The 25,380-nt window shown below is 38.1% G+C and overlaps 1 protein-coding gene across 9 annotated transcripts in view; it reads right to left on the minus strand.

Annotated features, from left to right (window-relative positions):
* Positions 1-25,380, minus strand: part of ERICH1 (glutamate rich 1) — a 106,110-nt gene that overhangs the window by 74,124 nt on the left and 6,606 nt on the right. For all 9 annotated transcript variants that reach the window (XR_011140083.1, XR_011140084.1, XR_011140082.1 and 6 more), the window contains exon 2: positions 14,770-14,964. Coding sequence is in view for 5 of the 9 variants with exons in the window: in XM_068937288.1 (XP_068793389.1) it covers positions 14,770-14,964 (195 nt within the window). In the remaining 4 variants the exon portion in view is untranslated. The remainder of the gene's footprint in view (positions 1-14,769; positions 14,965-25,380) is intronic.

Below are 25,380 nucleotides of genomic sequence, written 5' to 3' on the forward strand. Positions count from 1 at the left end.
GTCATACCAGCTATGTAAAATTGCTGACTGCCTAGGCTGTCATCACTTCAGGCAGAAGCAGGATTATTTTGTTTTTAGGCTATTTTTTTGTGTCATCAAACCTTCTCTTACCTGTAGCTTAGAATACCTGTACATATCATAAGCATGGCTTCCAAATAATTTGAACACAAAGCATGTTTAGGCATACTTCAAAAACAGATGTGGCCAGAACCTGTTTATACAGTTTTGGTCCTTAGCTTGTTGGTAAGGGTGATTAAACGCAGGGCAGAGACCGAATCCCTTTTAGTTTCACAATCTTGCACAGAAATTCCATCTTTTCCACTGAAATGCTTTCCTGCAACTCAAAGAGTCTAGGTAATTAAATATTGTGTTTCCATGGAGTGGGATTAATAGAGCAAACGGAGAGCCTGACCTCAGAGGTCAGCCAGACGCTCTTGCAGACTTTCCCAAATTATAGTCAAGAGGCAAGTTACCCTACCTCATACAGGTCGTAATCTTTGCAAAAAAAGTTAGTCCCTTGGAATTACCCAGACTTCACTTCTCCAAATGTAGGAAAAGAATTTGTCCTCAAAGAGAGATCGTTATAGAAAAGCCCAGGAAGAGAAGGATTGATTCTGGATCAAACCCAAGGTCTGACTACTTCAGTATCATACCTTTTATGGTAGTCAATGTTCTTCAGGTATGCATATAATACGTATCTACTATAACTCCATCACAGTAGTTATGATCTGGGATCCACTTTGAGGAGGAACATGTGATACAGTGGAACAAATCCATCTCAAATTGTTTTGTGTTGTACACTCAAAGCGTGACTAAGCCTCTCTTACAGCATCTCGATACTAACTTCCTAGGCAATTGCCTTGCCAAGAGAAAGCGTCTGATCTCTCAAAGAGAAAAGAACAGTAGAAAAATCTTCAAGACACCACCAGGCATCTTCCTAACTCAGATGTTTGTAAGACAAACTTGACAGAGATTGAAGTCCACTAGACCAAGAACAACACACAAAAACAAAGGCTATAGAAGTTTTGGTCCAAATATAAAAGGTGACCCCCACTCTAGTCAAGTCTGTAAAAATACTTAGTTTTTGCTCTCATAGGATGCTGCTGTACATTCCCTTATGATCATTATTTGTGGAGCAGAACGCACAGAAACCAAGAAGCCGGCAATGACCGTTTACTGCTGGTAACTTCACCTCCCAATGACCATGCACAACCAACCCCTGTTTATCTCCACACTATATAGACACGCTATCTTTCTCCCCTGTGTTGATTAGCAGGACAAGTGTCTTTTAAAGTCATTGAGAATCTGAATCCTGGGACAGAGAGAACTCTCTCCTTCATTAAACTTTTATAAGCTTGGAGTGTGGCAAAGGCGGTATCAGCAACTAAACATCTATGGTGGACTCTAGAATACACATACCTTGAAGCTCCTCCTGAGCTGTGCTGCTGAGAAACAGGTATCTTCCCAGTTATTAATGCAAACACAAGTTGTCCTTCATCAGTATGAACACTATAACAAAAACTGGTGATCCTAAATATCCCTCCCCTCCCTCAATTTACACATATTTTTATTCAGCTGATATCAAAGTTCCTAAACATCAAGCTATAGCAGCTTTAGACCTCCGTGGTAAGGTTTGAGAGAATAACCTCAGGGCCATAAGATATTTTATTGCATATAACGATCCACCTGTAGTCACCGATTAATTCTCACAGAATTACTTTCCTTTTGCAAGTCAACAAGTACACTCACACTGTTTCTACAAAGGTAAAACCCTTTACCTCAGGTAATCTCCTGTGCAACCAGTATGTGTAATTCTTTTCCTCAGAGTGCTGTATAATTCCTGCTGCTTGATCTCAGCCATCAGCAGGATTTCTTCTCTCAGTACTGAGGTATTAGTATGGGAACGGGTAAAGAGGGAGAAAAATGTTAACGGTAATAAGCAACTTTAAAAAAAAGATATTCACTTCCTGCTGCTTGCTTTACTCCAATGATAATCACCACCCAATTATGGGCATTTTGGGTGACTTTGTTAGGTGGTGTAGTTCATGAACTCTTTCTTTACAAAACCACCACTACAGGTGGGCATTCACTCTCACAAAACCACGGAACCTCCTTATAGAGATATTAACAAACATCATTTACTGTTATGGTCTAATTCACTTAGCTTGTTTAAACCCTCTAAAGAGCCCCCAAATTTTCCTATTTAGCTACTCTAAAATAATTTCTTTCTTTTGTAAATATTAATGTCCAATTCACCCTCCCCCCCAACTGCTATATATACGTTATTGTATTAAACAAGGAAGAGTCACTCAACCCAATTTTTGACTGAAAAGATGCACTCCTTCCAAAGGTTCTTCAATATTTCCTAAATAAAAGTTTACTAAACAGTGTTTAGATATCTAATTATCTGACATTAACTTATTTGCTTTTGCCATGCGTTTTATTGGTACCAATACCTGTAAAGTTAATCCTCAAGTTGCAAACTTTTGGAAAACATAGTGGGGAAGCAGTACAGTATGCTTACTTTATTCCAATACTCTTTTTTGACTATACTATTGGCCATCAGACCCAGGATACTGGTTTAGATAGCAGCACTGAACTTTCGGATTGATCCAGACTTGTGTTATTGGGTAGACAACTGTCTCCAAAAAGTCCCCTATCCTTTGATCTTCAAGAAATAGCATGTTTTTATTGCATTCATACATTTTTGATAGCAGGCTGAACATGTTATACAGGACTATTCCCAGTTCTTAGGGTGTATACCACTTGTGCCTGGTGACACGTTCATTGAAGTCAGTTCATTCCAGCCTCCATCCTAATATTACAAGTCACTAGAAGCACTTCACCTGATTAAAAAGACTAAGTCCAGGACTAAAGCAGCTGCATCTTCTTTGCAAGTCATAGAGATGACTATAAAAAAAATTGTTAACTCACTAGCAACGTGAGTCTCTCCTAAGCATTCTCTTTATCTGGTACTTGCCTGTGGCTTAGCGCAGACGAAAGGTCTGGAACTAACTCCTACAGCAGCTCCCTCTCCCAGTTCCCTCCCACAGGGAGGGTACACAGATTGAACAGAACGGCAAACAAAAAGGGTAACTTTGGGCAGCCTTCAAGGATGAGTTCATCCTTTCAAGTGTATGAAGACAGTGACTGTATTTTTGAATGAAACTAGACACAATCATATCGTGGTAACCATGGGTTTCATAGGATGGATTCCCAATCTGTTGGGAATCTACTTAATTGTCATGCTACATGTCAGCCTTCTCATTCAAGCGTATGTATGATTACAGGGGAAAGAGAATAGAAAGAGAAATAATCACAGCATCTGAATGATGATCTTCACCTTATGTTAAATATGGTACTACTTGTAGAAGTATTTGAGACAATGCGGTTGTCATTGTTAGGCTCTGTGTGCTTTGGGAAGGGTACCTGCTTTGGATTCTATTTGTTCTGCTTTTAAGTTGTTTTGTGTTTTAAGCTAAATTTCCATTTTATTAAAAGTTACTGTAATAAGGTGCAAACACATCTTGCCAGGTCATCTTAACATTTTCTTATTTAAACTCAATTTCATAATCCAAAAGAAAAGCCTCTACTAACTATAGTGCTTGCTGTTATCTAGCAGCGGAGATCTTCAGCTCCTAAAACTGCTCTTATTTTTGTTTTAAATAAACAAGGGCAGTCAGACTCCTTTATTGAAGATTTCAGAAAGGATTTTCTCTCTCTCTTTTTTTGTGGTAACTGTTCAACCATAATAATTTTTCAAAACTGTCACTATGTATTTTGCTGGCTTACTGAAGTCCTTCCCATACATTAACATTTTGTCACACTGTCTTACTTCTGATTTCTGTCATTATAAAGTCTGGTAGTTTATTTTCACCTACATATTTGCACACACACACACACACACACATATATATATATAAATACAAAATAAATATTTATAATATATAACAACATAAAAGGGCATTGGTTTTTACATTTTGCTTTTCACTCCTTATGCACATTTTCTGTGGTTAGTAAAAGTGACATCACCATCTATAAAGTTTGGTTTAAAACCTACTTCTAAAATATTATGTTTCCTATTAAAATTCCTAGTGGAATAATTAAAAAGCTATCAATGAAAATTTTAAATTGAGATGGTCAGACTTCAAATGTATGTTCCTCATTACATGAATGAGGAGTCAGATTTTAGGTTAAAAACAAAATGTTTGATGCAAATATATACAGAGGACTAGAGCATTTAAAGGAAGAAAACAACATGAGAAAAAGCTCAGAGGTACTTCCTCACCTTTTCTTTGAATTCAGTGGAGACTAAGAACAACTTTGGATGGACACTGAGGTCAATAAGAACACATATATTTTTAGAAGGCCCAAATTTGGGATGGGAAGTTCATATAAGGCAAGGAACAAAAGAGAGTTCAGTTTTGTTTTCCTCACCACTTCTCACATGTACACTGACAGAGGTGACATTTTGCATCACAGAAAAAAAAACAGATTAAAAGTAGTAATGCGCCTTCTTCTCTTGGTCTCATTCATCAATGAGGAACAAACTTTTACCTATGAACAGTTAAAACATCTATATTCCTTTGGAACAACAATGAAAACAAAGCACACCACAAAGTGGGAGTGAAGCAGGGACAAACCTTAGCTAGGAAGCAGAGAAATAACACATTTCAGAGAAGAATCTGACTACAGGTAGACAGCTGTTTTAAAATTACGAGACAACCAATCTATAAAGCGATACAAGCTATTTTTTATTTTGTGAAAGTTGAATATATGAGGTAACGAGGAAAAAAGTTTTATAGTTAAAAGTTTAGCCATTTAGCTAACTATACAGCTTCAGTGTCTTGTATACTGCCTAGCATATGATTACAGGCAATATTTTGGTTAGATGTCTAAGAACTCCAGTTGTATAAACAGGAGAATAAAGCCATCTTAAGAATGCTAGGTTAGCACTTAGCTCAGTTATTTCTCCTAGTGCTATAGGTCTCACTAGTTCAACGGTTCAACGTGCATTCCAAAAGCTAAATACAACCCTGTCAATTAGTATAATTAAAAAAAAAAAAAAAGCCATGTCTCTGCTGCAATTAGTTAATTATCTTCACTGATTAAATGATTATGTCATTACTGGGACCTACCTGAAACTAGTCCAGGAAGTAAGCAGATGTACTCATAAAGTTTTAAAACCATTTTTTTCAAAACTTATTTTTATTCCATAACTGAAAATCATCAGTAAGAGTCCTTTCCTGTTTATGTGCAAAAATAATGCAAATCACAGAAGCACAAAATATACATTAATGAAAAAATGTTTGCCCTGAACTTGGTTGAGTACCAAGTTATAAGCTATTTCACTAAGGTTAGATGGTACAGTTAGTGGGAAAGACAGGACAAGCAGGAAGCGTATCATCAGAAAACACAAATTTGATTCTTAAGTAACTATCATTTTGACAGTGGCAGTTTAATTAATGCATTCCCCAGTGCACACAGGAGCAGTGTGACTTGTTTTGTGGTCATCATACTGAAAATAAATCCAAACAAGGAGGCAGGGCGGACAGCAAGAATGCTAACGCACACAATTACTTACACAGTCAGATCCGCCTCAAGTTCATCTGTCAGCCCCTCCTCCCCTTCTGAAACAAGGTCATTTTTTCAAGTCCTTAGACACAACCCATTATCTGTTTTCTTTCTCAAGATAATCAGTTTTCCTGTAGCTAGCTACATTTAGGCTTTAGAGATTGTTTACACTTACAGCTAATGCTGGCATTTTCTACTCCAATTAGGCAACTGCTACATACTATTAGATAAACTATTTGTTCAACTCCTTTCAATTGTCACAGAAGCCAGCAGATTTCTCTCTGACTGCTGAGCTGTTTGGAAATAAGATATAACCAAAAAAAGAAGCGTCTGCATGTGTGTATGCGAAGACTGTAAGAGGGAGGAATAAGTCAATGGGAGGGGGGAGGGGGATCGAACTACAAGAGTGTTTCTGCAATGACAGAAGTTACAGATATTGTACATTCAGCCCATCAAATCAGAGAAAGAGCAGGAAAAAAAAAAATCCCAGACTCAGATCTCTGCATTCCCCCAAGCATTCAGCTACCACCTTAGAAATCTGGTTGGGCACCATTTCCACCGCAGTCACAAGACCTTGATTTCTTCAGTCAAATAATCTACCCGTATTTGGATATTTGTCTCTTTTGCACAGTATAATACCACTGTAATAAAGCATGTAATGAGAGCATGTTTAAATCCTTGAGAGAAGACAACAGCGTGAGACAGTGCTTTGTTGTTTAATAACTATGATCTCCATTGCTCTTTAGCTTATTCACAGTAGATAGCTTTTCAGAGTAATTAACAGCTAAAATGAACCTGAACTGTTTAATCCATCTCTAAAGCTATTTATTGCACTGTGTACTGCTGGAGTTTAATTTCTTAAGCATATGCACTTTGGCAATTCGATCAGCTTGGCAGAGTGAGCCCCATCCATACATATTTCACACACAAGTTTTGTCTTCTAGGCACTTCTGCCACAAATTTGAATTTTCTACAAAATTATAACTCAAGGAAGATAGGATGAGGGTTGCAGAGCCACAGTCCTGGTGACCCAATTCTGATGATTTCTGAAACGCAGCATACTGAGAGCACAAATAATATTAATGGGAAAAGTCAGCTGGAACACACAGAAAAAAAAGTCACGGAACCATACTGAATTCTAACAGGAACTCCTTATGTAGGACAGTAACACTGGGATATTTTGCTATTGACAGACATTCACATTTTCATTCGAAGAACATAGATTAATTTGCATTTTGTCTACCCGCATAGCATTATATGAAATTATTTCATTTTTAATTAAAATTTAGGACTAATACTAGCTTACCTTTTTTCTTCTTCATCAACTCTTATTTAAACAAAAGAAAGGAAGAAAAATAGATCAAGTAGTTTGTCTCCACAAGATTTCAGATTCAGATGAGGCTCTGTGCATTTCAATTCCCTTCTTCAGAAGCAAGGGAAAAAATAAAAGCCAAGATTGGAACAATGGACAACATGCTTTATACAGAACAGTTGAATACTGCACATCTTACTGGCAGGCAATTAATCTTCAGCCTCCTCCATATAAAAATTAAGAGCTGCTGAACACCAATCAGCAGGCCCATATCCTTTAAACGGGGGTTATGATTCTGATCAAGGAAGAAGCCTGAAACTAGGGAGGCCATTAAAAAAGGTGATCCTACAATTAGCAAATCTGCAGGCAGAAGCATGCAAGTCTAGTTTGAATTCATACTGTAAAGTATCGTAAGTAATCAGCAGGATTTGAAAGCACCAAGAAAAATAAAGAAATCACAGAACTACAGATCTTCAGAGAAATACCAACCCTAAAATTAATCCTTGCTGTAGGTAGATCCTGCCCTAACAAGGGTAAGAAATTAAAAAAAACCCATAATCCTCTTTGAATGTAAAATTTAGACAGTTTATAGCCAAGTGAGTCATTCATACTTAGAAATGCTTTTGCAATTAATCCTTTGCCAAACACTTTTCTGAGATAAGCACATATTTAAGCATTTGCAACATTGCACTTGGAAACATATTGGCAAGCTTAGCTGGAGGAAGGGAAAATTAAGTCCTGCTATTTGTAGGAGCTTCTTTCAGTTTTCCATTTTTTTTGTTTTTGTTTTTTGTTTTGTTTTAATACTCTGTCTGTCAGTAAGGTTCAGGCTAATTACACTTACCTAAAACTATTTAGAAGTTAGGCATAACTAAGTTGTTTATCTAGACCCTCTCTAATATTATGTTGTAAGATTTTTTTTTCTTCTTGCTTTCATTACTGAAATTTAGGCCTATAGCTCTTGCAATGCAAGAATCAGATTCTTCAAGGGGAGAAGCGTTTAGAAAGTCTCATCCAATTGTTCTATGGTTAAACAAATCTCTATTTTGGTTAAATCAATTTTATTATTGAATATTTTGGTAGACTAGGAAGAGGTTCTTATTTAGGACAACTAGGATCCAAAGAGGAGGTGCGTCTTGCATGCTAGTATGATATAAAATGGAAGTTTTGGCTATTGCAATAAGTTTGTTTTTAGAAAAAGAGTGATTTCTCTCTCAAAAAAAGGTTAAAATATAAGTGATTACCCTTGTCTTTTGGGTCTGGAAGAAAAGTGGCATTTGCACACCCTTCTTTTCCATCCCTAACAAAATTACCATCTTCCAGAAAAATACCATTCAGAAGATTAATCTGCAGCCACAAAAGCCATAAATTTTCTTCCTCTATTCACTTATTTTTGGTGTTATTGTACACTTTAGCTCCAGACTGTGCGGGGAAAATTACGGAACAATTCCTTCTGATAGACTGGTACTAGCCAGAGCTATTAATACCTCTTTCAAAAAGAAATGAGAACCATCTATAATCACGGTCTATTCAAAAGGCTATACTAGTAGAGGTGAATACCTAACAATTAGATACGTGCTGGTGCAAAGCAAAAAAAAAAAAAAAATTACATCACTGTTTCCTATATTTATATTTTTCCAAAATTAAAACATTCACGGGGTAGTTTTATTTTTACAGTAGGAATAAAATAAAGAAGTATTTTTTTTATTTGAAACCAAGAGCTGAAATACTAAGGAAGATATGAAAATGAGCAACTGAGAGTGACTGCCAGAAGAGTTTTGTTTGTTTAACAAACAAACAAAAAAAATCCCAAAACAAACATAAATTTCTTCTCAAGTTAAAACTGCTTAGCAGCCCAAAAAAATATTCTTAAAAATCCAAGTTTCCAATAGAAAGTGCCTTGACAGTTTGCATGCATTAAAATTCCATGGAAGAGGAAAGCAAAAAACTACTGCACACTGAAGAAAAAAGACTCATCCAGTGTGTGGAACTATTTGCCATTTAACGCTGTAACAGTATGAAAGTTTTAGCTTCAGAACATATCCAGGTAGTAAAAGCAGACTAAACCTTCATTTCTAATGCTCCCTGTGCTAGCATTTAGCAGAATAATTTTGGTGGTTTTTTTTTTTTTTTTTTTTTTTAAACACACCTCATCTCTTTTTCCCAGCCCCACAATAACGTTCACTTGCCAGCACTACCAGATTCTTTAAATATGCAGTTTTTCTTATCAGAACCTTCTAGAAATTGAGCACTGTTCATGAAAACCCAGCAGTATGGTAACATTTTTAACTGGCTGGAAGATCCAAGCTAGACACACCAATACATTCAAACACACAGATCTATTAGCAACACTTTTCTAATCCTGGGAAGAGGACAGAGTGGCTTTAAATATGTAAGGAAGTGAAAGATGAGATCATCTGCACCCAGGACAGAAATGGGGGATTTTTTTTTTTTTCCTAATTTAAAAAGTATAGCAAAATAAGAAAACCAAAAAGCACCAGACCTATGAGGCTATGCTAAATAAATAAAACAATACTTTCCCACAACACTCCTCAAAGTTGTTTGTAACCATAGTGGCTAGTAACACCTTAGCTACCTGGCTTTCTCACATCTGTCTATGGTGGGATTTGCCTCTGAAGGATTGCACGGCTGTTGCTTGCCCTGTATTGCCCCAGTGCTGTGACAGGAGCCTGCCTGTAAATCTCACTTTGTTGCATTTCCATTTGTTTGATATTCATTCTGTTTTTCTAAAATAGTACTTTTAACAGTTGTTGTTTTGTGTGATGCATAATGAGAGGCACAAACTATTACAAGGGACATCATTTAAGCAGCAATAGTCTGATTTTCAGATAGAGAACGGAAGATGAGAGGGATTTTTGTATAGATATGAATTCCTCCCTAGTTTGAAAGTGATCAAGTAATTCAGCAGATTTTGTTAGATTGAAATAATTTGACGTCAATAAAAGACTGAGGATTTCTTTTTTGTGAAATCCTGATTTCACAAAAATCTGATTGAAGGTCTGAGTATATTCTAGCATTAAATAGCAGCTTGTAAAATAAAATGGAAAAAAACTTACTTTAAAAAATTATCAATGTTCTACTTGCCTTTAACAGCTATTTTAAATTAAGAAAATAGTTATAAGTATGCACAAGCTAAAAAAAAAAAATCAAATTCTTATCTGTATTGGAATGTTATTTACTGCACTGCATTAAATGCTTGCATCTTCAAGCATAATAGGAAGTGTGCCCCTAAAATTTAGGAGTTACACTTTTGGATCTTGATCCAGTAAACATTTGCATTTATATTGTCCCTTTTGAGATCAAGTTAACACTTGGAGCCTTAAGTATACAGAGGATCAGAACCCATGTTTATGACTGGTTAATAACTGATGCTGCCTAAAGTTTTGTTTGTTCTTTTGTAACAGTTGAGGTCTAATATCAATAGCAAGCTGGCTGAAGGATTTTTAAGCAGAAGAGAAAGCAGCAGATTCCCCTCTCCCCCCCTTTTTTTCAACTGCCTGCCAGCAAGGTTCCCTGTGTAGGTTCCGGTAACACTTTTTTTTCTTCTTCAGTTGTACCTCACTCATCTTCTCTAGAAGCTCTTTCCATAATGAAGCATGCTTGAAGAAGTTTTCTTGGATTCTTGCGTGTTTTACCTTGGGGTTAGTGAACAACATTATTTCAAGTAAGGCCCCATGCAGATTGAGTGGAAACATAATAATATGGATTACCAAATACCATGTTCCATTCCAGAAGATAAACTTTCAGCTGATAAAGTGGCTTAAGAGTCTGAGTATGGGCTGAAATATTCATGATAGCCTAGCTCATTCAAGGATTCAGAGACAACCCTCTTTACAAACCATAGCTGCTGACTGTGAAAGCATCAGGCATATGTTGATGCCTCTGAGCACACGGCCTTGGCATCCTTGCTTTCAAAGTCTATGCAATACTAGTAAACCAACCTAGTTCTCAAGTGTTGGCTCTAAAAATTCAGGCTTTTCTGAGTTGTGGTTTAAGAAAAAAAAAAAAAAAAAAACTGAGCAGGCTTGTGAAAGGAGACCAACCACTGCTGTAAGAAACCTCTTCCCACTTCTCTTTTTATATCCAAGTAGCATAATGATCTGTGGAACACACTGCAGTTTTTTTTCCCCACATTCTTACCCTTTGGGCAGAGTGCCGAATCTGACCAAAATTCCTGCAATATCTTTTTGATGAGAAAACAGTAAGAAACCTTATATAAGGACGATCCTCTGGCCAAGATTGCCTTCTCTTCTTGTGTTAGATGTTGTTTAATCCTGCCCTGTTCCTTTACAATATATAGCCCTTGCTCTTAGCAAGTTTGTCACCATCTTTCTTTTACTAGGGAGCCCAAAGCAGGGCACAGTACTCCAAGTACGGTCTCCCGAGTGCTGCTCCAATGCAGTCTCACAAGAGCAATATCACTCCCTTCAACCTGCTGACAGTATTGCTAGTACAGCACAGTATGTGGTTGGCTTTCTCTGCTGCAAGGGTGCACTACTGACTCATGCTCAACTTGCTGTCCACCAGGACCCCCAGGTCCTTTTCTGCAGTTACTTCTAGCCAGTCAGCCCTCAGCCTATCTTACCGGCTACTCTTTTTGGACCCAGGACTCCGCACTTGATTTCACTGAATTTCATGATGTTCCCCTCAGCCCTTTCTTCCATCTATCTAAGCCCCTCTAAACTGCACTACATCAACCACTCCCCTTTTTCAGTATTGTTCACAAACTTGTCAAGAGTGCTCTCTGTTCCATCGTCCAGGTCATTAATACAGACATTCAACACTGTCTCCAGTATCAATTCCTGAGCTATGCCACCAGTACGTGGCCACCAGTTGAACTTTGCACTGCTGATCACTGCCCTCTGAGCCTGGTAGTCCAGCCAATTTTCCATGCATCTTATCAGTCACTTACCCAGTCCACATCTCACCAATTTAGCTATAGACTGCTGTTGGAGACTGTGTTGAAAGCCCTGCTAAAAATTAAAGCAAATGACATCTCATCGTAGAAGGCAATTAGGTTGGTCATACACAATTTGCCATTGGCAATTCAAAACTTGCTGTTCCCAATCCTCCTCTTGTCTTTCACATGCCTGGAAATAGCTTCCAGGAGTTTTTACTCCTTAACAGGCTTGCAGTTTCCCAGATCCTCCTTCATGTCCTTCTTGAAAATGCATTTGATGCTTGCCCCTTTCCAGTTATCTAGGAACTCCCCCAATGGCCATGTCTTTTCAAAGATGATAGAGGCCTCACAATGACATCAGCCAGCTCTCCTGGATGCACTCCATCTGGTCCCAAGGACTTTTGGATTAGCTTACATACTCCCTAACTCAATCTTCTACTGTGGGCAATACTTCACTCTCACAGACTCTACCACCTGGTTCAGGGACCTGGGAAGCCGAAGGACAAACCTTACCAGTAAGAACTGAGGCAAAACCACCACCAAATACCTCAGCCTTTTCCCTGTCTTCTGTCACTAGCCCCCTGCCCAGTGAGCAGTGGACCTGCTCCTCGTTTTCCTTATCTTTCCATTTGCTGTCCCTGCCCTTCTTGCTGCCTCTCACATCCCTCATGAGTTTCAGCTCCAGCTGAGCTCTGGTTTTCGTAACTCTATCCTAGCATACTCAGGCAATGTGTCTATATTCCTCTCAGCTAGCTACTGTCTGCTATCACCTTCTGTTACTTCCTTTTTGCGTTGTAAGGGCCCAGAGCACATACCCTCTCTTCCTAGGAGGTTAGCTGCCTGTACTCAAGGCCAGCTCTCTGATATGGCGTAGCCATTGATTCAGACTATCACGAAGAAAGAACCATTTGAGAAACAGCAGAGGCTCCCCTCCCTTTACTCAAAAGCTGCATGTAAGTTGAGCCTCTCACCTTTATTTCCCTGTCTGGGCTGGACTGTAGCCATGCCTGTCCCATGCCACATACCCTTACAAGTTTGCTTTCCTGGCTTCATCTTCAACCTGCCTTGTCTCTACTGACTTGCCTGGTAATTGCCAAACTGTAGAATGAACCTGGTTACTGTCACAAGGTCTGCTCTGCTTTTCTTTTTCCAGGTGCTGTGGGACTGCTCCCACAGCAAAGACACCGCCCTTCTGCCTTCCTTGTTCCAGCTAACCTTCCCTGACATGCACCTGAACTCAGTGAGACCTTCTGCCACACTTGCTCAGCTTTACACGTGTCAGAACGGGCCGTTCCTGTGCTTTGAAGAGGTTATTCTTGAAGATCAACCAGCTCTCCTGAGCGTCTTTACAGCTTGGAGCAGTCTTCTACTGGTTCCTGCCAGACAGATCCCTGAACAAGACAAACAGCTGTCCTCCTGTAGCTCAGGTTTCCAATTCTACTACTCATTTTGCTTACTCTTCTCAAGATTTTAATCTCCTGCCCCGATGACATCTGTAATCATTTTTCCCTTGTTTGTGAGTAACACGTACAGCACAGCAACTGCCCTAGCACAATGTTTTCTGTTTGTTTTTGTTTTATTACTCTCAGAGCTTTTAAAATCTATAGTATAAAATAATAGGGCATGTCTTTTATCTCTGAAAGGTTAAGTTACATACTCTGTCAGTATTACTGGACATAAATAACATCTTCTACCTTTTGGTTACTACAGGAGACCACCAGCATTGATCAATATGCAAGGGGAAAAAAGTACAATAACCAGAATAATCTAAAGAGTGCATGTTTTATCACAGAAAAACATTTTGCATTTCAATTTGCTAGCACTATCCCCAAATTCTTCACAGAATTCAGAACAGTTTTAGAACTGTAGTTTCTTTAGTACACTCCCCACAAAACAGCAAAGATTTTGGTACAATGAGGGAACTTACGTATGTGTATGGCAGAGGAAGGGAGAAAAGCAGAGCAATAAAGAGGAACTGCATACATAACTGTGATAAAGCAGTAGTAAAATTGCAAACACATACACCTTAAAACAGAATTAAACAACAAAAACTTTTAGCCCATAATTGAGACCAAAAGATGTCTCGAATGGCTTTCCTTTCATATTATTTTCAGTTCTACCTTCAACTACAAATGCAGCATAACACTCTTCTCTGGGCAGTACTCATACTACATTCATTTACTCCAAATCAGATTCTGCAGCTAGTACTGAGCACTCACAGTACACAGGGTAAAAATAAAAAAGCTAGTTTAATGACCCTTTTCATTAAGGCAAGACTTGATTTGAGATGAACTACAACACGAAGCAATTCAAGTTCATTCTACACGTAAGGGCTGAGCCTATCACTCACAAATACCACTAGAGTTATCCTATTTTACAGTTCTCATCTTTTGGCATAGCATCCACCTTTAACAGCCCATTTGAAAAAGGACTTTTACTCACCTGTCGTAATATTTACAGGCCACTTTCATTACATCCACATAAACTGAAAATAATGCTTTTTAGTACTAACATACTGCCTAAAATGATTATATTTGCCTTCCCTTATGTATATACGCACCTCGGCTTCCGTTGTAACATTAAGGTAGGAAGAGTGCTGGAGGGATTGGGTGATTCAATCTGCGGGTTTATCTTTAAGTACTGCTACAACTCTGCCCAGCTTTTTAATTAATCTTCCCACTGTTCAACAGACATTATATCAGAGATAACCATAGCTTATATTGATGTTTCATATTAGCTACTGCTAAACCTCACATAAAGATATATACATCAAGACTACTTCTTAGTTTTCATATGACTGATGCACTGACCTTAAGCATTCTTGGTGTCAAGTACCACTAGCTCTTGTACTCAGATTTGTTTGTGGGTATTAATTTCATGACAATCGCAGATACTGCAATATACTCAAGTAAAGGAAATATATTTAAAGTATGTTACTAGAAAAAGGACTACCTGTTCTCACCTTGAAATGATTTGCAGCACGTATCACCGGACGTACTGGCATCTGTTGACAAAGTCTGAACGTTCTCCAAATCCTTCTCTTTGGACTTTGAGCCCAGGTTTCCAGGAACCACCGCCTCTTTTCCACTCGAAGCATGCACAACAGAAGATGATGAAGTTTCAGCAAACAGTCGTTTCAGTACTTTCCCTATGAATACTGTAGGGAAATAAAATTCTTTTAAACAAAAAATGCAGTGATTTAAAGGTAGTTTAAGTCTCTCTCCTTTTAAATTCTAATTGATAAGAGGCAGACTTGCATTGTATATGATAGAAGCTATATTCAGCTGTCTTTACCTCTCACAGGTACTAAAGCTGAGAATAAATAGTATGTTAAGAGTCCTAAACTGAGTCAAAAAAAGCAGCTTTAACACCCAGAGTTCGCTAGCAAGGTTACTTACAAAGTCCTCTGCTATTTAACTACATTTTGACAATATACTAACGTATTACATTTGCAGACCGGAGAAGTTGTATTTATGTATGCATATATTAATCTTTAAATTTATTTAAAAAAAGCATCTTCCAACATGAGTATTATAAGGCCGCTCAAAATGCAGGTCTCTTCTGTCATAGAAACACTGCAATTGGATCACTCTTTAAAATCAGTAAATTACAACTATCTAATCACATAAAAAAAATTAAAGTAGGCAGCCGCAGAAACACATGGTAACCCAATTATTTGTACAGAAGTGGCAGCATTTTTATACGCCTCTTCCTCTTCTGGGCCCCCTTCTCATGACACCTGCAATCTGCTAGTAGATATTCAAATGCAAACACCATTCGACTAAAGAAAAAGAAATATATGCAAATAATCTAGTCAGTAACAAATTATCATCTGTATATGGATACATGCATATTGCAATCACTTGAATGTATTATATAAAGTAATACTAAGAAATTTGTATTTATGACAGTGCACCAACAGTTTCCCAAATTCTACTTGGTCAAGCAGATACTACAAGATGGGGGGTGGTGGTGGTGGTGGTGGGGGAAGAGATTTGGAGAAAAAAACATAAAATTTAATTCCAAGTTTCAGTTTGGCAGAAAAGCGTACGCACACTGAACAGGTGACTTGGTGATGATTCTTAAGATAATTTTGCCTAGAGAAAAATAAGTGTTATAATAGAGATGGCTTCTATTGTAGTTAGCAGAAAAGTGTACTATCGTCAAACTATTTCCAATAATAAGTTTCCTTCACAGCTAAAGTTGAACACACATACTAAGAAATCCCCTTCAGAGTTGGAAAATCCTTGAACCACTAACGCTGCTTTCAAAGTTTCAGATGCAAGACAGGTTTCTTTTATACTGTTCATAAACAAACAAATACAAAACAAAACAATGATCCTATCCCTAGAAAGCTTTTAAAGCTATTACAAATGATCACTTGTGAACAATTATTTTCCCATGGAGGAAATAGCCCTGTAAGCATTAGAACAGGGAAGAATGTGTCAATGCGTTATATTGAAATAGGAGGAACTAGGAGTAGTCTGTATATTCGGAAAAGGCTGAATAATCTCATTTAAGATTAATATCTTACAAAGAACAGGAGCAATATTTGAAGTATCTCCTTATTACAGGCTGTTGGATAGGATTCAGTTGTGTACACACACAAAGACACTAAGTTAACCTCTTGATAAACATTACTTTAAAAAGAAGTTACCTATATTAAGGAAATAGGTATTTAGAAGTCTGAGCACTAATGAACAGGATTAGAGAGAGCAATAGCTATTTTTTTATATACAATTTTTAGTACCCGGGAGAATCTAGATTTTTATTATCATTAGATGGAAGTATTCAAACACAACACTCCATTTAACCTCTTAGACCTGATTCTCAAATAAACAAACAAAAAACAACAACAACTACAAAACCTCTAAATCCCAAATTAAAAGAAATTTACCAGGCATCTTTAGCTTGGGGACCACAGCTTTTAAGTAGGTATTAAAAATTATGGGAAAATTAAAAGTTCAATAAAGGTACAGATTTTATGTTCATTACAATTTTATCCTCTGTATACCATCTGCACAAAACTCTGTTTGTCAGATATACTCATTTTCCTATCTCTCTCCCTTTCTGTTCTGTGAACTATTTCTCACAAAAAGGGATCTTGAGGACACCTAAAAGAGGTTTAAGAAGCAATTTACCATTAACTTTGAAATGCTGTCCGGAAGTTTTGGATGCTGAAACCATAAGTGGCTGAAGAAGCAACCGATATGAGAGAAGTCTGTCAGTAGTTATTAACTGTGGCTGCTGCTTTTAGCACAAAATCCTGCACTCCATCCCACAAATAGAGGCTTTCCTTTACAGAGAAGCCTTCATCAAAGAAGCCATATTTAAGAGTGCAGTTGGTATCAATTTTAAGGTTAAATCTAGAGACAGGAAGAAGAATCAGGCCACTCTTCTTCCGTCACCTTTCTACCAAGCACTGACAAGTTCAAAGGAGAAAACATGACATGCTCTGCATGTCAAAAGAGTTCCCAAAGTTTGTAGTCCTACTCAGTTTGATAGATGTTTTGTTCTTCATTGGCATCTGATGACAAATAGTCTTCACAGATTCCCTTTCCTAGATAGCTGAGAAATTCTATGTCAGAAGAATCTCCTTTACCACAATTTACTAAAGGAGAAGGGCATCTCTTCAAAAGACTACAAATTATCTTCCTGCTATCTTTGCCCGTGGACCTTGGCGATCTGTTTCAGTTGGCACATAAACGATTAAAAATAGGGGACAATGTCTTAGACTCTTTTTGAGCTCTTACTAGTTTGTACTTCACTTATTCTTTCCTTGGACCCAATCTTTTGAATAATCATTGACAAAAGGTCTCTGACAAAAGGCAAGCCTGAAGAGATACTTGTACAGAAAGCTTTGCCTAAAAAGCCCAAATTTACTTTTTCCATGCTTATTCAGTGACATGAAAAATCCCAAGACAGACTGCCAGGGACGTCCCCTTCAAGAAATCACAATCCCATTTTCCAGGTTAAGGCTACTGTTCGCAGAAGGAACGATATCAACAGCAAACGCGTACTGAATATGTATTTCCTTTTCATCAGGTTCCCTGCGAGGTTGTTCTACAGTTAGAAGGTCAAAGCCCTCAGTTATTCGCCTCAGAGGATGACTAGAGGAAACAGACAGAGGCAAGCTATGTACCAAGACAAAGGTAACTGACTTTTGCAAATCTGACTCTAAAGCAAGTCATCCAAGAGGTTGACCCTGGATTCTTTCCCCAAATATTACTACTAACACTACAGCATTTTAGCAACAGAACTACTAGAGCTTATTAAGTTAACATTCAAGCATTTGTACTGATGAAGCTGTTCTTCCCAAAGCAAATGACCGTTGAGATACTGATGAACCTATATAAGGAAAAAGGTTTTCTCCCAGTCTGCTCAGGAGAGGCAGTCTCAGCTGCTACAGTGATTTTATGGTCCCCATCTTGAAATCTGATTTCTCTAGCCATCTGCTCAGATACCCCCACACAAAAAAAATACTGCTGTCTTTTTCTTTTTTTGTTAAATACAGGGACTACACTCACATTCATGCACAATAGCATTGCTTCAGAACGCAATACGAGATCATTTTTCATACGTTCATTCCTTCTTGTTTTCATAGGGTGATCCCCATCTGTAATACCCACCTCTGAGTACAAAAACTGAATCCATGCTTGCCTTTGAAGGGCCTGAATACTGAGAAAACTATTATTTCATGAAAATCTCTCTCACTTAGAATAAATATAAAAGCTAGTGAAGGATTTATTTCAGCAAAGATGAGGTTTAGCTGGCAACACCAAAAAAACACCCAATCTTACTAGCTAGAGGTCTCAGCACAGGCACAGAAATAAGCAGGCTGAGTGGGGGCGGGGATCTTTACTGCCTGCAGTATTTTCCCAGCTGTGTCAGCACCCCGCTCAGCACTACAAAGCCACCCGTTAGGACAAGCAGTAAATCCCAATATCCGCGACTGAATGCGAATCTGCAGCACAGACCACAGCATGACAAGTTACCTGTATGGAACCACATGCATTTCAAGCCTCCTGAACAGAGCAGGAAGTAGTGTATCCCAGCAGTACACCTTCCTTGGGAGAAGAAAGGGGCGATACTACTAGAGGACAGCTGAAAAACTGATTAGCCTGAAATATTTGGACTCCTAAGCACATTCTAACAAAAAAGAAAAAACCCAAAAATAAAAAACAAACCAAAAACCCACACCTGTCTGTGGCCCAAAACACTTTTGAACAAGTTTGTCCTGCATATCAGTAAACAGAGGAATTAGGCTCTGTGGAACATCTATCCTGTCACACTTAGCGGCTTTACACGCTCCAAAGCGGCACTCTGCTTTGCATTTAAGAATCCTTCTTAGAGCGCAGCTACCAAAACATTTCAGATGATGGAGTTTGTTCTTTTCCTCAGGATTTTACTACTGTGAACGCTTAAAGATAAACCCCGGGACGTTCATGAGTGTTGGCTTAACCACAGATCAAGCAAGCCCCAGCTCCCGCAGGGCAGCTTTTCTCCCTGACTCAGAACTCTCCTTAACCTGATGTACTGACCTGTGATGCTACATAATACCAAAGGCATCCGGTACGAACCACTCAGCCCATTAACAATAATTACCTCTTAAGCAGAGATATGCAATAGAAGAGGATACAAGGAAAATCATCTACAGGCATTAACTTACAGGCATTAACTTATCAGGCATTAACTTATCAGTTCCCAAATAGAATAAGACTTGCTCTCACCATACCAGTAGCATGTCTAAGTACCTGCAGGTATTTGTTGCTGTTGTTTTCCAGTAAAAATAATTGAGAGAGGATCTGCACACAGATTCATGTGATCTTTCAAGAGATCAGTCCAAGAACCCTCTTCCACTTTTGCTAGCAAACTGATGAACAAGCATATGCTTTGAGATGTGTTTTTGGAAGACCTCGGGAGTTGATTTTTGAGCAAAAGAGGAATACACTCGCTGGAATCAGAACTTAAGAAAATTGCCAGATTAACATACAGCGTTAATGTGCAAGATACAAGAGAGTGAGTTTAATAACATAGACTGAATAGGTTTTGAAGAACATCCCTAAAAATTGCATTCACTTATTACAAAAGCTGGTGTGCTACTCCGGAAGTAGCGAGGGAGGGGGAAGATGAGAGGAATTTTCATTATCTCTGGAACTGAGACTACAATTGAGAAAGAAATGTGAACAGCAATAAAAGACCTACTACAAGAAAACAGGAAGCCTTGTTACAAAGGCTACTGCAAGCCTGTCTCCACTCTTAGAGGAAAACAGTCTCTGGAACTAAAAGATGAGAAACAGGAAGTGAGAGAGGAAAAGAGATAAGCTAAGAGGTTTAGGGGCAGGAATGAAAGTGGGGCAGGTGCAGCCGAAAGTAATGCAGGATCTTTATGAGCATTAGCTCTGCATTGCTTTCAGCTGTCCTTATGTCTCTGACAAAATCTGGAACAGCAGATGGTAATCCAAGAAGTTTTTATAGGGCATGGAGAAGACAGGAATTACTGAAAGGAAGGCTTAGTTTGCCCAATCCACCGTGAACCTTAAAAAGCTACCACAGCATTTTTGACATAGCTCCATTTCTCTGAGGTACAATCTACAGCTCATTACTCCCAACCTACTGAAAACTGAAGATACTTTCCGAGTTCTGTAGGACATTAATTCTGCAATCTGAAGGAAAAATTTGCCAATAGCTATACATTACTGAAGAAAGACAAGGCTCTGTACTCCTCATCACAGAGCGACCATTGAAAGAAGTTCTAGTTGCGCTAGCCTAGAGGAACATGGCCCAGGGACCATCATATTTTGGAGTTCTGCATTATCACAACAGATTAAGTAGCCATTTTAACTTAGGAAATTATATGGAAAAAATTATCCATTACTGATGTCTCCAGAGTCTAAATAAAGTGAAAAAACTATGAAAGAGAAATGCTTGCTATATACCGAGTACTCTTTCCCTTCCAGCAATCTGACAGGATTTTAATACTACATAGATAGATTTTCTTTAAGATGCATATTATGTATATTACATATTATGTATATTAAGACACATGTAGCCATATATATATACACATTCTTGCAAGATACATATTGTTGAAACCAAAGACATTAAAGGTGAGAGAAGCAGTAATCTTTCTGTTATTATCAACTAAAGATCACTTTGTGCTCTGAGCCTTCCTGGATTTGTGAGCGTGGTGGTGGGGTTGGGGAGTTGCATGTGCCACACCAACACTGTTGAATGGACGTAATGCAGTCCAAAATTGTACAAGGCAAATGAGATTCAGAATATGATTGCTAATCAAGTCACAAAAAAGATTAAGGTCATGTATGATGCAAATGTGATCCAAGATCCTATTGGGCAAAACATTCTTAATTCAAGGCAGGAAAATATATTATATTAATATAAGGATCTAGAAAAACCTCACTGGAAACATGAACAACTTTAAGTCTATTGTGTACAAGCTAGCTGAACTCAAATCAGAGCAGGTATAGAAAAGAGTTCTTCAGATAATCAATAGGACACAGAAGAATAAGGAGAGCTTGGGCTGTTTTGCCTAAGAAAACAAATGCCAAATGAACTGTAGGCATGGAACAGTGAAAAATGTTACGTACTTCACGGATAAGATTGCACCAAACTATACCACAAATAAATATTGGAAACTAATGATGAATTAGAATTGCCAATTCAAAATCTTCCTGATGAGCATCTAGAAGTTTTGCAATGTTCTTCCAATAAACGGCAAAATCAAACAAAGTAGCTAGGAGTTAGAGGCTGATGTAAGAGACATTCCTATAATCACTACAGGGTTGCCTGCAACAGAGGGGCCTAGAACTGAATCCCCTTCAGACTGCTTTTAATCCTGTACTCCTGAGATTACTCCAGGGTTTCTTGCATTTGGTTACCGATATGTATATAAACTAAGCCAGAGATCAGGTGAATGTGATCCAAGTCACACTGGATCCTTTATTTGTTAAAAGGAAGTAGACAAAATAGATCTGATTTATTTTGAAGTTCAGAGAGGAAGTGGAAGTTTCCCAAACGTAATGGTACATCTATTAAACAAAACAATTTTAAAATTCATTACATCCATTATATGGCATAGATTTAGACCTACAAGATCTAAAATAGGCTTTCGTGAAGTTAAAATGAGCAAAAGGGAGTCACAGCATCTCAAACAATACCAGATAAGCTGACTTTCACTACAGACACTAATAGTGTGCAAGTCAGAAACCCATAAATGAATTACCAGTTGTACCCACTAAGTCTAGCCGGCTTTTTGAAAGGGAGGAAAAAAAATACATAATATGTATTTGGGTGCAGCAACCCAAGAGCAGTAAATAAAGATGCATGCATGCATGCAGCTCTTATTTACAGCATTAAGGTGAGATTTTGCTCAGCTTCCTCAAAGAAATTCCACTGACATCAATTTTTCTACTTAAAGAAAAGGAATTGCAGTTTGGCTTACAGTAGTGGCAAATAACATACTTTAAAAAGCCAGCAGAGGAAGTCAGTCATCTGTACAGCCAGTGCACTTTCATTCAAAATATAATCAAACACACTTTCAAGCTTCCTCACAACACTATTAAAAGTCTAAGTCATTTTACAGTGAAGTACATGGCTTCTATTAGATGTACAGGAATGATAATAAATGTGATACATTCAGTGAGAAAAAGGACAATAGTTTTGTTTGAAAATTTGAAAATAGTTAAACTCCTTCATAGAGGAACAGAAGCAGCAGCAGTGAATTGCTACACCTTTTCTCTACCTTTTTTACTGGATATATTTGCTTGCTGTGGCTTGTACGTTCAATCATTGATGACAGGATCAGACAAGTTGTACCAGTACAAATCTCATTTCTTCTTAAGAAAGTTTGGACTTTCTTATGTTCCAGTACGATTGTGTTGTTTCTTTCCTTGCTCTAGTGACAAAACCACTATCTCGGGGAGGGAAGGGGGAGAAGGGAGAGGGAAGCCTAGAAAAATTATCCCAACTCAAACACTCCATGATCAGGAAATACTCCTAATTGGCAAAATCAGAACATAAAGTACAGTCTTCGGCCACCCTGGAAGTGCTACTCTTTACTCTTTAGATAAAAGAGTAAGCACACTGGGACAGAAAGCTTTCCTTGCCAGAGCTTGAGAGGTTCTTCTGAGGTTTATCAGTATTTTCATGGCTACCAGTCTAGCACCTCTTACAGGTACAAAGTTCACTCAGAGATACAGCCATAATAACAACATTTTTCTTTGTAGTTCATTTGTATTTGTTTGAGGTTGATCAATCTGAGACCACTTAAAATAAAATTAGTAAGATACTGTATTTAAGTGTATTTATAACCCAGGTAGGCACAAGGCATTATAAAGCAGGGCTCTGAATTTCTCATATTGCAGCAGTTGAATTTTGCATGCATTATTTATTGAGCCAGGACCGGAATGCTAATCTCTCTCTCTCACATAAAAGCAGGGGCCTAGTAGCTACTCAAGAGGGTAAACGGGAAGTCCCATCACCAACAGCAGTTTCTATGCAATAAAGGCAGCCATGCCCAGGCAGTACTATGATAGAGAAAGGGATCTTGGCTAGCAGTTTCATGTATTCTCTATTAGCCCAGCATTCTGGGTTCCACGATCATACTTTTGTCTCTCTTTAGATGTTATATAACGGAGATGGTATGAGCTTGTGAGCCAACACTGCAAAGCCTACTAGTCATCATGCATCAAACGCGCATCTTCAGTGATGTGCAAGTTCTCACTGAGATCTTCACTGCTAGCACTATGTGCAAGGCTAGGATAGGATGACAATTTTGTTTATAACGCCCAAGATAGAGGTCAAGCTTGAAAATTTTCTTTTATGCCTTGGCATTATTTTCTTCATGAAGTGCCATGAACTACACATTATATTTGAATGTATATTATGTTTGAGAGATTACAAAGCATTTTAGCTGCATTTCAAGTACACCACATGCTGTCTGGAAGAAAGTTTCATTTAACTGAAGTTAAGGAGATGCAAACAGCTGGTGCACACTTCAAAAAGAAAAAGAGCTGCCAAATTGGTAACTAGTCTCCGTTTACGGTCTGCATGTACTAATAAGCAAGAAAAAGCACCTGGTATCATTAAAGCCATCTTTGTACAACTTATTCTAATTTTAAATATCTTAAAAATTCTCTTCTTTCTTGATCCTTTCCTACCCTTCTGTCTTTTCCTTCACATGCCCACTTAAAAAGACACAAGTTCCAACAAATTACTGGCTTTCGCGTGTGCATGGGGGGTGTGGGGGTGTGGAAATAGTGGCGCATGGAAGGAAAAAAGGATAGATTCTCCATGCCTACACGTACATCCACATACTCTAGCCACATTGCTTGCCAACTCTTACTCTGTATTTGTTAATTTTTGTCAGAATCGCTTAAAATATTGGAATAAATTGATGTTCCTTTATAAACCAAAGCAAGCATCAGCAAAAAATACTGGAATTCACTTAACTCACTTCTGCATTTCATGCAGCTGAAACCAGATTATGGGGCCATTTTTACAACTTCAGAACCCCTAGCTGCAATGCCAACAAAACTTGAAAACATGCTTTATCTGTTAATGGCAAAATTAACAACTAATCGCAAAATAAGCAGATTCTAAGCACTAGCTTAGACTAGCTCAAACTACATTTAAGCTAATGAAACTTAAAGATGTCTAGACCTCAAACGCTTGGTACCTTGTGGTTGAGATGTAAAGAACTATATACACATCAACTGCTTCTCTTCATCTTGTATTTCAGCAGAAATTTTCAATTCTAATAGATCAACAGAAGTTTAAAAAAAAAAAAAAAAAAGCATTACACTCTAGTCTTCAGAGTTTTCAGTTTTCTATTTAGGTTCCAAAGGGGAAACAAGCTCATTTTCTTTCCAGATGAACTACCAGAACACCACCAGTCACACTGCCAGACCTCCCAGCCTGTAAGTGAAAGCACTGGATGTTCCTACTGTGCAGTTAAATTGAATACCTGGAAAGATAGGTCTTCTGGTGTTGCTTCATCAGTGAGGAGAAAGAGCCAGTATTTTCAGAAGTGATAACAAGCTGTAATAGGTACCACACTAGTTCTGCAGTTACTTCTTGATTCCTTCCGTTTTTCACATGAGAGTTATGAACAAATACATCAGAAGACTGAAAAAGCATCAGGTGTCTACCTTTGAATACGGGAAGTAAAGCAAAATGTAACCCCAAGAAAAAGAGTACAGAACATTTGCTGTCTAGTGATTCAACTTGGAAATATCCACAATCTCTGTACTCCTAATTACCAATTTTGTGAGTGAGGAGAGCAAAGAGAGAAAAAAGCCTTCCTCCAAACACATTGCTTAGCACTAACCAACAGTACTTTAAGTTTCTTGTACATATTTGTGGGCAGTTTGCTTATATACATACATGTCAGTACTGGCACAGCATCATAGATTTAAAAAGGTTCTCCTGGGGTTCAAAACATCACCAAAAATTCAGTTAAGACTAAACACTGTATAATCAACACATACTGCATAACTAAACAAATGCAATTCCAATCAATAACAGGAAACATCCCTCCCAGCTGAGCATGGGA

The sequence above is a fragment of the Struthio camelus genome, chromosome 3, assembly GCF_040807025.1.
Source record: "Struthio camelus isolate bStrCam1 chromosome 3, bStrCam1.hap1, whole genome shotgun sequence".
NCBI classification, from domain to species: Eukaryota; Metazoa; Chordata; class Aves; order Struthioniformes; family Struthionidae; genus Struthio; species Struthio camelus.